Here is a 16,544-nt window from a genome sequence, read left to right as displayed (position 1 = left end):
ATGTGAAGAATGTACTACAATATTTGAGTAATTGAAGAGAAATCCTCTGAATGGGAAGAGAACAAGACAAACAGTAGATACCTAGAGAAAATAGAGAAGATTGATAGAGAAGTCCTTATGGGGAAAAGAATAAAAAAACTTTATACACATTTCCTAAATTTTCCTACGGTTATCTTTGTTTTCCAGGAATATAATGTGAATCATAAACAAACTGAATCTACTTTATATTTAAGTTGTTTTAATATTGTCAATTAAAAATTTCCATGTTATGGAATATTCTTTCTGCATTTGTAAAAAGTCCAAATAAATTGAAAATTGTTGCCCACTTCACTTTGTGAAAGGCTTATTGCTATAATATAATAAAAGCCACATATGAAAAGCCCACAATGAATATCATATTCAATGGTTTCCCCCTGAGAGCTTTCCCCCTGAAGTCAGGAACAAGACAAGGATGTCCAGTCTCAGCACTTTTATTCTGCATAGTACTGGAAGTCTCAGGCACAGCAATCAGACAACAAGAAGAAATAAAAGGCATCCCAAATGGTAAGGAAGAAGTAAAACTTTCACTATTTACAGATGACATGATACTGTATATAGAAAACCCTAAAAACTACATCAAAAAACTATTAGAACTGGTAAATGAATTCAGTAGTCTTAGGATACTAAAATCCTATGAGGATTTCCTGTGAGGAAATCTGTTGTATTTCAATACACTAATAATGAAGCAGAAAAAGAGAAATTAAGAAAATGATCCTATTTATAATTGCACCAAAACTGATAAGATACTTAGGAACAAAGCTAAGCAAAGAGATAAAAGACTTGTACTCTGAAAACTATAAAACACTGATGAAACAAATTGAGGAAGACACAAAGAAATGGAAAGACATTCCATGCCCATGGGCTGGAAAAACAAATATTGTTAAAATGTCTATACTACCCAAAGCAATCTACACATTTAACGCAATCCCTGTCAAAATACCAGCAGCATTTTTCACAGAACTAGAACAACAATAACAAAAATCCTAAAATTTATATAGAACCACAAAAGACCTCAAGTAGCTAAAACCATCTTGAAAAAGCAAAGCAAAGCTGGAGGCATCACGGTTCCAGACTTCAAGTTATTTTACAAAGCTGTAATAATCACAAACACTATGGTACTGGCACAAAAATAGACACATAGATCAATGGAACAGAAAACCAGAAATAAGTCCACAACTAATCTTCAACAAAGCAGGAAAGAATATCCAATGAAAAAAAGTCTCTTCAACAAATGGTGCTGGGAAAACTGGGCAGCTCCGTGCAGGAGAAATGAAACTGGACCACTTCCTTACACCATACACAAAAATGAATTCAAAATTGATAAAAGACCTAAAGAAGACCTATACCCATAAAAATCCAAAAAGAAAACAAAGGCAGTACTGTCTCTGACATTGGCCATGGCAATATTTTTCTAGATATGTCTCCTGACCAAGGGGAAATAAAAGCAAAAGTAAACTATTGGGACTATATATATATATATATATATATATATATATATATATATATATACATTTGCACAGCAAAGAAAATAACAAACAAAACCAAAAGGCCATCTACAAAATGGGAGAAGGTATTTGCAAATGACATATCTGATAAAGAGCTAGTATCCAAAATATATAAAGAATTTATACAACTCAACACTCAAAAAACCAAATAATCCAATGAAAAAAGTGGGCAGATGACATGAACAGACATGTCTCCAAAGAAGACATCCAGATGGCCAACAGATACATGAAAAGATGCTCAACATCACCCATCATCAGGGAAATGCAAATCAAAACCACAATGAGATATCACCTCACATCTGTTGGGATGGCTAAAATCAACAACACAAGAAACAGGTGTTGGTGAGAAAAATGAACTTTTGTGCACCATTGGTGGGAATGCAAACTGATGTAGTCAGTGTGGAAGACAGTATGGAGGTTCCTCAAAAAGTTAAAAATAAAACTACCCCACAATCCAGCAATTGCACTGGGTACTTACCCCCAAAATACAAAAACATTAATTCAAGTGGACACATGCACCCATGTGTTTCTAGCAGCATTATTTACAATAGCTAAATTATGGAAGCAGCCCAAGTGTCCATCAATAGATGAACTTTCCTATTCAAAGATGATGCAGTAAATATACACAATGAAATATTATTCAGCCACAAAAAGAATGAAATCTTGCCATTTGCAATAACATGGATGGAACTAGAGAGTATAATGCTAACCGAAATAAGTCTGAGAAAGACAAATACCATGTGATTTCATTCATATGTGGAATTTAAGAAAAAAAAATGAAAAAATGAGCAAAGGAAACAGAGAGAGAGAGAGACAAACCACAAAACAGACTCTTAGCTAAAGTGAACAAACTGATGGTAACCAGAGGGGAGATGGGTAGGGGGATGGGTTAAGTAAGTGGTGGGACTTAGGAGGGCACTTGTGATAAGTGCTGGGTGATGTATGGCGTTGTTGAGTCACTATATTATATACCTGAAACTAATACAACATTGTATGTTAAAAAATAAATAAAAGTAAATAAAAACAAAATATAAAATATAATAAAAGGCTTATTGCCATATGTAGACAGAGACATTGAGAAATAATTTACTTACAATTATCTGACATTCTTGAAGAGAAATATTCCAAAAGACCTAAAATACTTGTTTCCTTCAATTCTGGTGGTTCTTCTGATTTATCAATGAGCAAAATATTTTTTTGTGAAATTTTACAGACACAGAAACCAATAAAAGCAGTTTTTCGCAAATTAGAAGTGGTCGCATACAAGCAGATTTCTGCAAGAATTGTCGTATATATGTAGACTACATTCCAGGCCCAGGAAAAATTATCTACCTTGCAGCTTTCTTCCTAAAAGGAGAAAACGGTTATTAGATAATCAAAGTACATTCTGTCATAATTAAAACTGTATATTGTACTTGTGATAATAAATACCTTCAAATTCTATAGAGTTGTTAAAGGACCATAATCAATGGATATTTCTAAAATGTACTCATTAAAAAACAGATTTTCTGGGGGTAGATTGCATAAAATCTAGCTCAAAGGATAAAAAATACAAATAGCTAAAAGGAGTATAAAGAATAACTTTTCAATTTCCTTAGTAATCAATAGAATAAAAATTAATGCAATGAGATACCAAAATGGTATTATATTATATAATATTATTATATTATATAATATAAATAATATAATTATTATTATAATTATTATATTACAAAATAATCTTTTTTATATAAAATTCAATTGTGTGTGGCACTGAATATATTTTTCATAGGAAAGCAAGACAGTTATATCTTCTGCATAGAAATCTGGAGATCTATCTACAAAAGTCTATTATTTAATAGACTATGCAATTTAATTTTATGCATCTATTCTGAAGTAACAGTCATAAACACAGATAAAAATTTTATGTTTGAGAATGCCAGTTCAACATTATTTGCAATTAGCTATGAATAATTAGAAACAAACTCAATGTTCAACAATGAAGAAACAGTTAAATTATCTCATGTACACCAAAATATAAATTTTAATAATATATAATTATAATGAAAAATGTTTTCATGATATGTTTTAAATTATAGGGAGCTAAACCATATATGACTCTATGATCTCAAGTTTGTGAATAAAATTCAAAGTCCCTCTCATGTATATGTGTGTGTGTGTGTCTATTATCTACCTTCATATCTCTACATCTCTATCTAACATCTGTCTATCTATCCATACTGGGATATACGGCAAATGTGCATTTCCTTTTATATTTAATTAAAATTTTTATTACAAGGTTATTCTCATTATAAGCCTTGATATGATATACAGTTTAAGTAGTGGCAAAAATAAAATTTCTCTTCAAGTCTTTTAAAACACCTAAATTAACGATATATTGTTACCTGATTTTGAACAGACGTAATGCTTAAAAGAAAATCTCTCATTAGTTCCATTAAAGCTTTCAAGCAGGCCATGTTTAGTTTGGCAGCCTCCCCAAGGACCAAAAAAGCCAGTATTGAATCCAACCTAGGAATTTGTGAATAAAACAACAAAGACCTTAATTAAAATAACAATAAATAATTTTTAATGAAAAAGATGGCCAGAGTTAATGAATATCTCAGATTACCAGATACATTTACTTTTAATAAAGACCAGTATTGGTCGACACTGGTTGTGATTTAAGTCTACAAGAAAGAGCCACAGTTTGACAAGATACTTGCATTCAGATACGTGTCCTGTCAAAACTTTGAGAACAATAAATACTACAAAAGATCACATTTCTTCATAGATCCTGTATAACGAGCAATCAAGGGCTCTGGTTCTACAGTGTTCCCCAGTGCACCTAAGAGGTGAATTTCAAGAGTGTTTTCCTTTATAACAACAACAACAACAACAACAACAACAAATTGTAAAATGGTCTTCCTAAATACTCCAAAAGTTCAGATTCATTTTATAAAAAGTGTAATTTCTCAAAACCCATATTTCAGTTTGAAAAGAAGACTGTCAAGATTTATCACTCAGAATATTGTATAACTGGGAAATCACACAAGAATTTATTAGTCATAAATGTACATATATTTGATAGTTTCAGGAAATTACACATTTAGTGTTATTTTGACCCAAGTGAAAGAGATACAGTTTGAAAGAGACTTGGTAAGAATGCAAATGTAAAATTGCCTCTACCTACAACTGCATATTGCCTTGATTTATCAGCCATTGATAAAGAGTTAGCATATTTTACAACTATATTTGAATTTCACAACTGTGATATTTCAGGCCAGTAAGTCAAGTTCATTATCATTTTCAAAAGGAACCACCTCTAATCCTGGGGAAAAAAGACAATTCTTTATATTTGAATAGAGCTTTAAAGATCTCAATGTGCTTTCACATGAATTATCTCACTCATTGAACCAATTTTTTGACATATTCAAGACCTCTTTGAAATCTTTTTTTTTTTTTTAATATTAGAAAACTGAGACATAAACAGATCTGGGAGATTTATCCAGGTTCCTGTTTTAAACGAGGTTAATGATAACTAAAGCCTTCTCTCACCTATGGGTATTTCCTGTACTCCTTTTTCCAAGCCATTATTTACATACATAGAAACTAAACCTATCGTGGTGATCATTTCACAATATATACAAACATCAAATCATTATGTTGTACACCTGAAACGAACACAATGTTTTATGTTAATTTCACCTCAAAAAAAAATTAACCTTAATCTGACAATGCTGCCTATTGCCTACCTAATATTGTCTGTTCCTTCCTCTCAGAACTAAACCTCAGTTTTGTTCAAGATGGCAAAATGCTCGGTTAACATTGCTCCTCAAAATGGAAATACTCTGCATCTTGATTGTGATTACACAAGTGTATGCATTTGTCAAAATTCATAGATCTGTATACATAAAATATATGAATTTTATTATATGTAAATTACATCTTAATCGATTTGACTTAAAAAATGAATCCTCACATTCCCTTGAAGCTTGGAATAGCCACAAACTGTAGATTTAGTCAATGAGAGATACAAACGGAAGCCTATTATGAAAGGCTTCTGGGTAAACTATCATTTTTCTGATTAAGAAAAAGATTAAATTTAGATAACAGGTGATTTTTTCCCCCTTTGCTCATCCTTTCCCTGCCCCTTGGAAAACATACATGGTGCCAGATGGTAGACCAGATGTCTTGCAACAAAGCAGGTGCATGTCCAACACTACCAGTGGAAAAAAAGGAAGCTAGAAGGAGCTTGGGTCTTGAGTTTCTTAAGAATCTGCATATCAGTAGTGCACTGCTTGTTATGTGCAGTAATTAAAGCCCTACCTGGTAATGCAGTTGTAGTTAGGTTACTGTTACGTGCAGAACTGAATCCTGACTGATAGATTCGACATGATGCTTACCAGCATGATCTTGGAGTCAAAAATTACAGATGGAACCATAGCTCTGCCACTGATTAGGTATAGGACCTAGGGCAATTTGCGTAGTCTACCTCAGTCTTAATCTAGTCATCTAGTAAATACAGCAAAACCTACTTCTCAGAGACGATTATAAGATTTAAATAAAATACTCTATGTGAAATGGCTAGGTTCAAAACATTGACCTGAATCGAATTGCAGAAAGACTGTTCCTTCAAAGTCAAAGGCTATGAGTTTGGTAACTTTTCTCTGTGAATTCCAAGAGTGACTGAGGTCCAGATACCCTCCAAGGTGAACAGCCGGTGAGTCATTCTCTGAGTACTCCTCACCCCACTTCACAAGAAGGTCAAGCAAAGGAGAGGATAGCCTCGGAGTTTACAAAAATTCCTTGCCCCTGAATATACCTCACTGTCCTACGATTTAGGTTCTTTTGTTCTCTTTTAAGTCAAGAAAATATTAACTAATGTAGGGCAGGCACTCGCACTAAAATAAGGATGAGAAAAGATCCATGAGTGTCAGCCACCTATAGTAGAAAAGTGTTTCAACACAAACACACTATTTTCAGTCAATGCTATTGAATGCAAAGTTTTCTGTAAGTGTAAATACCTTTGCCAAAAATAGCATAGAAACACCGATACTTACAAATTGGAGTTGGTTAAAATTCAAAACTTAAAATCAATGCACATGTTGATGAGGTTTAGGAATTTTGCACTAGCTTCTCTGTGAACTCACTGCAGTGCACCAAGTCTCAATTATTAGTAGACTAACCTGGTTTGACAGTGCTGTGAATTAAATATGCATAAAGTAATTAAAAATATGATAAATTCATATTTATGATAGATAAATATTATAAAATTTCCCCTAATTTTATAAATAAAGAAACTAAGGCAGAGGTTTACTGGCTCACCCAAAATAGCATAGTTACTTGATTCATTCTACCTTTAATTTTTTTCTCACTTTTAAAACTAATATGACTCACCGCACACTGGTAAATACCTCAGCTAGCCTTACTCCAGCCCAGTGTTCCTTCTGCACTAATATGAGCCAGCTAAAATATTTCAAATAAATAAATATGTAGATAGATCGGCTAAAATACAGTAACAGGAGGCTTTATAAAAAGCTACCGATCTATCTATCCGTCCACACACACCCTTATAAAAAGGTTAGGAGCATCAGCATTTAAGACATTTTCCTAGGTTCTCTTTACTCCTCTCTATCGCTTCTTCAATGACCAAATTCCAGTTTTGAAAGATGGAATGAAAATGTCTCCAAGTCACAATCCTTACAAGGGTTCTCTCAACCTTTCAGTAGATACCTCGGAAAACACTGAGAACGTCAAAAATCCATATAACCCTAAAAACGAGAGAGATGTCACTAAGAGCAGCACCTCCTAGGGAATTTCCAGAAGAATTTCCAGAATGGAAAATGGGAATTTCCAGAATGGAGCTGGATTAAGAACAGCAACAAGGAGCACACACGGGCCGCCACAGCAGCCTGGTTTGCCCCAAGGAAGGTTAAAAGGAAAAAAAGAGATCCCTACCATCTACGGGGTTTTTCCCAGATCCAGAAAAGGAAAGCCAGTCCCTTACTTTGGAGGGCTGGTTTTTTAAGGAGCCAGAGAATTGTTTCTGTGCTTCATCCTTGTCTCTCTCATCTGGCAACTTCCAGATGACGAAAAGGGTAGAAAACCAGGCGGTGGCAATGTGTGTGCAGGAGGTGGGAGAAGGGGAACACTGTGATGGGAACTCTGCAGGGCACCTTCTCCTCGAAAGCAAAATACCAAAATGTAGGAAGAATGCGGGAAGGTCCCTGAGGACCTGCGTGTTGAGTGTTGCTGCATTTAGCAACTCTGTGATGGAGGCTGTGAATACAAACCTCTTGTTTTAAAATACCAAGTTTTTACAGATTTCTCCTAGGTAATGAGGTAAGTAAAATAGAAAATGGGGGATATTAAAGCAAGGGCGAAGGGGACTAGCAGTCTGAATGCTCAGGGAGGAGGATCGTGAGGATCTGAAAATGATCCTTTACAGGCACCAGAAGACATTTTTTATTTTTAGAAGACTCTTAAGCACCTTTCCATAAAGCCAAGGAAGGGGAAAAGACCATCAAGAGCCTTGATCCCGACATGAAAGGAAGTGTGGTCAGAAACCAAGAGATTGCGAAGAGATTAAAATTAAAACATATAATTCAAATGCACGAGGAGGAAGTTACTGCAAAAGTTGCCTGGAAGGGAGCCCCCTGCCCTCCCCCTGCTGGAGTGCTCTGGCTCTCTCTCTCGCTCTCTCTCAATAAGTAAATAAAATCTTTTTTTTTTTTTTTTTTTTTTTTAAAGAAACAACCAAGGAAACATAGAACCAAGGGGGGAAAAAATCTGTAGTACCATCAAAAAAAAAAAAAAAAAAAAAAAAAAAAGGCACTTTAAAGATTTTAAAGTTCTGAAGAAAATGGAAAAAGAAAACCTTTCCAATGAACGATGAGAAGCCAAAAATTAAATATAAACTTTAGCGCGGGCGTATACGGCTGGTCCACTGCGGGGTAATGTATGATCCCAGCAGGCAGAGGAGCTGCCCACTGAGCACGGGCATGATGGGCATTCGGCGGGGAGGTCTCCAGGACCCACGGCGCCCACGGGGCCCACGGAGCCAGGCCTGTGCACAGCCTCCCGGGGCAGGCCCTGCTGGGCGCAGGGAGGATCGGGCCCAGCAACGTCCTGAGGTGGCCAGTGAGCCAAGGCGATGCCTTTCACATCCTGGCTGTCAAATCACAAAGACGCTCCTTAAAAATTAAATTAAAAAATCTGAATTGAGAATAAAATAGAAAAAAAAAAAATAGAAGTCAACTGGCTTTGTTTTTTTTTTTTTTTTTTTTTATTGGTGTTCAATTTACTAACATACAGAATAACACCCAGTGCCCGTCACCCATTCACTCCCACCCCCCGCCCTCCTCCCCTTCTACCACCCCTAGTTCGTTTCCCAGAGTTAGCAGTCTTTACGTTCTGTCTCCCTTTCTGATATTTCCCACACATTTCTTCCCCCTTCCCTTCTTTTCCCTTTCACTATTATTTATATTCCCCAAATGAATGAGAACATATAATGTTTGTCCTTCTCCGACTGACTTACTTCACTCAGCATAATACCCTCCAGTTCCATCCACGAGTCAACTGGCTTTGAACACCTAATCATAACTGTAAGTTAGGAAATGACACAGCAACATTTGGAGATTTAAAGTGGGGATTAGAAAAAATAAAACTGTGAGCGCGGGAGTCTGTTTCCAGACAGAAGGAACATTCGGCTTTTCAGGGGGAAGAACAGTGACGAATGCTACGCTCGGGCCACAGCTGTGTGTCAGCAAGGCCGGCCCCATGCGGGGCTGTCCTGGCCCACGTGTCCCTGCCTGGTCGAGTGCACCCAAACCAACCAAGAAACGAACAGTACTTCACAGTTTCTGAGTGGGAAATCCCGGTGGTAACAGGAGGACAGTGAGGGGGGAAGACAAGGTAAAGTTTAATAAGTCAAAAGAATTTCATAAATATGACCCAGAAGATATGACCCTTACAAGTTAAATATAGATCCATGAACTCCTCCTTTCCAGAGGGGATGGAACACGTTCCCTAGTGATCTGACCTTTACGTTTATCAGAAACTCCAGGTTGTATTAACAGTCTCGGAAGGAAAGGTTGAGCCAAGTGAATGAATCTCGGTCCGCATTGCCCCTGACCAAGGCCCCGCGGAACTTGCTTCCTGATGTTGACCATTTAGGGAGCCTGATGAGCAGGATGCCTCTCGCCTGCGTGGCCCGGGTGCTGGCACTCAGAGACGACAGCCTCGTGGGCCTGGTGGTCTGCAGGCGGGCTCCTCCGGCTGGCCCAGCGTCATTCTCGGAGCCGCAGGGCTGGCACGTGGGACAAGCCAGGGAGGCTCAGGTGGGCCACCGATGGTCACCCCCCCCATACCGCAGTCCTCGCAGGTACTTCATCCGCTTGGCTCCTGGGGGGTAATTAATTGCAGTGATAGGACCTTTCAGGATGTTTTTGCTCCTCTTGTTTTGTTTTGTTTTTTGGATCATGGCAACTTATGAGGCCCCGATGTCCTGTCAAAATAGTGCATACAAAATGATTTTTGGCTGGAGAGTGGTGAAATCACGTGGAGGTTGTAACCCTGGGAGCAGAGGAGGCCAGATCATTGAGGGTAGGACATGGGCAAGGAGGCCAGTTCAAGAGCTCCAGGAGTCCCGCCCGGGACAGCAGAGGCCTACACCAGGGTGCGACAGGGCCGGTGGAGAGCTGAGGGACAGCCTGAAGGGCAGCAGCTCGGGGAAGAGGCCATGTGTCAGTAGGCAGAAGAAAAGACAAATCAGCTGTGACTCAGTAGGACATGGGGCGCTAGGAGAGCCCCCGAGGGTGCAAGGGGCCCTCAGAGCTCGTCCCCTCCACCTCCCTAAGGCTCTCCGAAACAGCAGCTGCCTCTGCCTGTCTGCCAGCCGATCTGCTCACAGGGGATGAGGGACTTAACCAAAATGACACACGCCGCAGGTGAGAGTACTGGAACCCAGGCCTTGTGACCTGAGGTCGAATGGTTCCTGCGGCGGCACCTTGACCTGCGGACCAAGGCCTGGCCACAAGTTCACCCCTGGGTAGCCAACGTGGGCAACTTAGCCAGGGGATCGGAGGTGTGCTTAAAAATGCAGTAAAGGGACGTGCGAGTGAGGACCGGGCTGCCACCTGCACCTGCACGCCGGGCGGGGCCGGCCTGACTGAGCCTGTCGCTGTGCTCGGCGCCCACCGGGCCGGCCACGTGGCCATCGGTGACTGAGGCACAACCGAGGGCCCTACTGCCACACAAAGCAGGCGACGCTTGGCCCGATTCATTTCAATGCAAACCCAAATACTATACCTCCGGAAACCACTTGCACGTCTACATAATTTCAAATTGTCAAGCATTTTTTTTGGGAATACATTCACGGGGTGCATTAAATCAGCTATTTTGCTTTGGGAGATATAATTTTATATGTTATACGGCTCTCCTGAAATGCCATGCTGCATTTCTCAGCAGTCTTCATTGGCTAATAATTCAATTACAAACACAATTCATTATTTTCCTGTTAGATTAGAAAGCCTTTTGCACTGGCTCGAGATATCTTCCCCGAGCAAATGGGGCAGTTTATAAAAGGCCAAACCGCAGGGTGGAGCATTGAGAGGAGAACGCCTCATAGAAAATTTAACCATATTAAATGGAAATCTGCCTTACAGCAAGCGGCTGATCTGCAGCTCAGGGCACCTAACCTTCCCAGATAAAGGCTGGTGCAGGATAGCTGGGGGGGGGGGGGGGGGGGCTCATGTAGGCCCTTCTCCCCCCCCCCACTTCTTCACCCTGTTTTAGAATCTATTGTCTTTAGTGCATTTCCTCTTTCCTCTGCAGGGTTTCTGCGCCATCCGCTGGTGAGCAGAGGTCGCTCTAACTGTGATGCCTCTCCTGGGTCCTTTCATGGATCCTTTGCTATGGTAAAATCTTCATAAAGGGAGTTTTGAAAAGCAAGGCAGGGACCTACGTGATGAATTATTTACTGATGGAGAACATCAGAAATGGGCAGATGAAAACCACTCACTCGTCTGGGCACACGCAACTTTCGCCACTATGAATCAAAGATCTTCTGATCCATCAGTTGAATGGTCTCCCCTCTGCATTTTAAATCTCTGAACATTGATTCATCATCATTGTAACTTTACTGATACGCACAGAAAACAAAATTGTTCAGGTTACTCCTCTTAATGGTCTTTGGCATTGAATTTCAAGTACTACACCAAATTTATCTTCCAAGTGTCATGACTCCAGGGCTATTAGGTCCAGCAAATCCTGGCAAAGTCTCAATTTACGATCAAGGCCTGTGCCCCAATATTTCTATCTCATTCTAAATACATTGTTCATTTTCTTAATTCTTTACACGTACCCAATCTTAGGAGTATGTAAGATCAATATTCAAGTTTCCCCAGAAATGGAAAGCATTTCTGGTTTGATTTTCATAATTACATCACAGTTTGTTTTGCTTTATCTGGAATAATGACTTCTTGATGGCTGTATAGGCTATTACATAAATAAATACTTTGTAAGAAGAAACTTAATTCTTTAGAATTTGGTATAATATTAGCATTACAACAGAAAAATTGACTAGCAGAAGTTAGGCAAATTGCTAACTTGAACGTTAATCTTTTAATGCCAATGGATTATTTTTGTTTACTAGAGTCATCACTTTTTAAAAATAAAACGGCCATCATTTAAAAAAAACAGTATAAGAAACAGAATCAAAATTATTTGGCACGTTTTTTTTTAAACAATTGTCTTCTCTTTTGATTTTAAACAGTCACTGTGTTTCACAATTTTTTCAGCTTACCCCTCTGTTCATTCAGCATTGTCCAAACACTGTTATCCCCTCCCTCACTTAATTTCCACCATGTCTTCCCAGAACAGAAGAAGTCCGGATTTAGTGACAAGATGCCTCAAAATGGTCATCTCCTTACTCGTGCAGCCAGAATGATAGAGGGATGACGTACTGAAGCAGGCTATACTGCGACCCTAAAAATCTCATTCTGCTCACTAGTAAGCATAATAAACATGGCCCCCGTTTCTCCATTTGCAAAGTCAGAATAGTTATGCATGATCTCCAGTGGCCCCAAATATGTAAAACACGAAGTATAAAAAACAACTACCTTAAAGATCGTTAAGTAGCAAAAGTCAAGCAACTAAGTTTGTAGTTCCATGGATTTATTAAGTGATTCATCAACCAAGCAGCACCCAGAGCAAGTAGAGAGGAGCTCCAAGGAGTTGGAAGCTTTTGATAGAGGGAGGGTCACTGGGGCAAGAAAGTTATTTGCAAAAGAAAAGCATTGTTCCAGGCAAGGCTGCATCTAGGGAGACAGAGAGGGCCCAAGTAGCAGGCTCATTGGTGCAGACTGAAAAATTCCTAGCTAACCTTTTTTTAAGACTAAATTTCAGGGGGAGGTTGAAACTGCAATTCGAGTCTGTATTATGCACCAGTTTGGGAACTTGGTCTAAGTGAACACCAACTGGGGCCTGTGGTTAGTTGGTTTAACAAGACAAATCGTTAACAAATTGAATCAATGTTGATGGAGTCCAGTCAAACTGAAAGTTGGTTAAAGAAACAATTCCTTGACTTTTGGAATTAGCTATTCTTATCCACTTTTACTATCTTGGTAGTTCCTTAAACTTGTTTATTTGGTAATTATTAGAGTGCTTTGAAAATAAACTTTACGGTCGTGAAATACATATTTTTATGTTAAAATGTAATTTCTCTTATTTTTTTAAATCAAGTTAGAGTCTTCCAAGAGCTAAAATAGTTCTAGACCCTTTTGAAAACTAAATTGTATATGTGAATCCTCTACAACTTATTTTCTAAGGTACGAGTGGTCTGAAAGAACCACCATGGCTTTCAGAATAACCTACTTTGTACCAGTGAGGATCCCTAATTTTTGTTATATTTATCAGCTCTATATTATTATTTATTAAAATCTTATTCTAATTGCATTGTAATTTTCTTATTTAAAGATATTATCCTTAGTTTTAAGACATAAAAGAATCACAATCTTTGTTAGCTGCAATATTGAGTAGATGTCTCTCATCACAGGACAAGACAGATTTAAGTTCTTGATGAAACATCATCTGAACTAGTCTATTTCTAGGAAATTAAGCAAACTCTAAGCCACCTTCCAGAAATCTTTACTTGATCTAGAATTCCAAAAACTTCCAAACGAAAGTAGAAAAATAACTTTCCTTTTAAGGAACTCTCCAGACTCTTAGAATTTACATACATGAAGACCTTTGGTATACAGTGGGCAGCCAGAGGCTTAAAAACAGGAACTAGTTTTAAGAAAACTATATGAGGATTAAATTTGCAACTTGGCTATAGCATGACACATCACTGTTATTGTTGTTGTTATTATTATTACCATTGACATTGGAGGAGGAATTCAAATGTCCCCAAATATTGAAAAGGGCTATCTCCTCTGATCACTTTCCTCAGAAATACTGCTTTAAAATTATTCTCTCCTCCATTGAACCCATGTCCTCTTTCATAGTAATTTAAGATTTCTTTTTCCTTCTCAAATTAATATGTATACAGGAGGAAATGAACACTTACCAGTCAAGATTTATTTTTGTTATACTTTACAAGTAAGGCATAAAGAAACAGACTCTCCGTATACTTCCTCCAAGGATAACAAACTAGTACCTCACTGTTGTTGTTTAGCAACTTAAAAAAATAAATGATATTTTTAACGGGGGGGGGGGGGGGATGCACTTCTTATCAATAACAAATTTCATTTGCCAAAGATAAATTATGCAATACATGCATGCAAGCTAGCAAAAAAAAAATGAGATAGGAACAATTTATTGATGAAATGAACTAATACAAAATATATAAATTGCACTTGCATTTGGAACTGAGATTATAAATTATTTTCGTAGTCAACTAAGGTGTGATTAACATTTAAATACAAAGGTTATTTAACATTTAAACACAAAGATTTCTCCATGAATTACTTTGGATTTATAGAATGAATTACTTTGGATTTATAGAATCCCTCTTACCAGCATTTCTTTTGAAGCTGCATTTTATGAAAGATGAGATGTTCCAGCACCTTATTCAACTGAGGACTATTCTTCTGAACACATGACCAGGCAGCCACACAGTGCCAGAGCAGGTGGTTAACTTCATATCCTCCCTGATTAACCTGCAAGTGTTCCTGGAATTAAAACATAAAAATAAAAAATAAATAAATAAACAACAACATAAGAATATATCTGGGAAAGAGTTATTTGACTTGAATAAACATGAAAATAAATTTTAAATGTTCAAATGAAAATGCATTATTTTCTTAAACTTCATGTTACACCAAACAGAGCAATTTACTCAAGTATATATTTTGTAAGTATATATAGTGTGGAGGAGGAAAAGATAATTTTCCATCTACCCTTCCAGGTTCTTGGTTGAAACGTCTGCATCCCCTGTAATAAAAACATAGATTAACGGGAGAAAACCAAAGAGAAGATTAATAACATGTATACCTCCTGTACCCATGGGGGAGACCCAGGAATACTTTTAAAAATGGCCCAGGCCACCATCGTCTGTAACATGTCTAGCTAAAGACAAAAAGGGGATTTGGGCAGTTATGGATGGTTAACAGGAAAAGCCTACAGTAAACAAGGGTAAGGTTGATATGCAGATTTATCATCGCCTTCTCCACTGATTAAGAGTTTCTAGAGACTCAGAGTCATCCTTCTCTTCCTGGTCCAGAGGGGGAGACACCCACACAAATGCAGACTTCTCTTAAAATGTAAATATCTCTTACAAAAAGGGTAACTTTTATTCAGTTTTCACAGCTTCTCCTGTGTTTGTGATTTCTTAAAAAATAACCAGCCTAAAATATCCCTATGCCAAAGAGGCCTATTTCGGGGCAGCAAATTTTGCTTCATTTGTTAACTTGAACCTAAGGTCTTCATTGATTTTCACATGGGTCCCTTCTGTTCAATGACATCAGTTCCACAGTAAGATAAAATCCTCTATCCTCTACAGGACAATCATTCGAATAATTGTGCTTCTTAGACCCTATACGACTTAGTTCTTCCTGACATCCAAAGAGGAGGGTAGCGGGAAAAGTTTGAACAATGATCAAACAGTAAATCGCGTTTTAAAATGTATATTTCCACTTTAAGGGCTAAATATACATGCCTAGCTGGACAAGGTCAATGTGTGCTAAGTAACTGTTTTAAAAGTCTACAAACTCAGGGAAAAAATAGGCTGTTATCTGTTTTTTCTTGGCGTGCTTTCTAATAGTTTCTTAGATTTAATTGGTCTAGTAAAGTAACTGGTATAAAGAAACCTGATTTTATTGTTAGATACTGATAGCATAGCACTCTCATTGAATTTTTGCCAACAATACAGATTCAAACACATATCTTGTGATAGGTACTTCATATCAGATGATATTTCATTCTTTTATGCTCAAAAGAAACACTTAAAGAGACTCCAAAAGGCTTTATAATTCTCATTTATTGTATAAACAACATCATATCTACAATTTAAAGATAATTTTCATGGTAAGTATTCTTAAGTTGAAAGGCCAGAAATTCATACATAAATCTTAAAGTTTCTAAGTAAACTATTTAGTTAAGTCCCACAGATGTGTATTGATTATGTTGGGAACTCAGATGCTGGAGATAAAAAGTCATGAGGAAGATAAAGTCTGTGCACAAGGCTACTGATTGTGGGGAACACTCACTCAGAAAGGCAAATGAAAACAAGCCAATGTTTAGAATGTTAGAATATTCCATAGAAAAGCTTTATATTTAAAATAGTGTACAGGGTGCCTGCATGACTTAGTAGATTGTCTGTCTTTGGCTGGGGTCATGATCCCAGGGTCCTGGGAATGAGCCCCATGGCAGGCTTTCTGTTCAGCGGGGAGCCTGCTTCTCCGTCTCCCTCTGCCTGCCAATCCACCTACTTGTGCGCAGGCTCTGTCAAATAAATAAAATCTAAAAAATAAAATAAAATAATGTAGGATGAGGGCACTGAGTGGCTCAGTCACTTAAGCT

The 16,544-nt window shown here is 37.8% G+C and overlaps 1 protein-coding gene across 20 annotated transcripts in view; it reads right to left on the bottom strand.

Moving 5' to 3' along the window:
* Positions 1 to 16,544, bottom strand: part of TMEM232 (transmembrane protein 232) — a 246,090-nt gene that overhangs the window by 177,739 nt on the left and 51,807 nt on the right. For all 20 annotated transcript variants that reach the window (XR_013359432.1, XR_013359433.1, XR_013359435.1 and 17 more), the window contains 3 exons: positions 14,541 to 14,695; positions 3,929 to 4,052; positions 2,639 to 2,891 (listed from right to left, as the gene is read on the bottom strand). Coding sequence is in view for 15 of the 20 variants with exons in the window: in XM_077861775.1 (XP_077717901.1) it covers positions 2,639 to 2,891; positions 3,929 to 4,052; positions 14,541 to 14,695 (532 nt within the window). In the remaining 5 variants the exon portion in view is untranslated. The remainder of the gene's footprint in view (positions 1 to 2,638; positions 2,892 to 3,928; positions 4,053 to 14,540; positions 14,696 to 16,544) is intronic.

Source organism: Canis aureus, chromosome 2 (assembly GCF_053574225.1).
Source record: "Canis aureus isolate CA01 chromosome 2, VMU_Caureus_v.1.0, whole genome shotgun sequence".
Lineage (NCBI taxonomy): Eukaryota > Metazoa > Chordata > Mammalia > Carnivora > Canidae > Canis > Canis aureus.
This window is presented reverse-complemented; position numbering and strand designations above follow the sequence as displayed.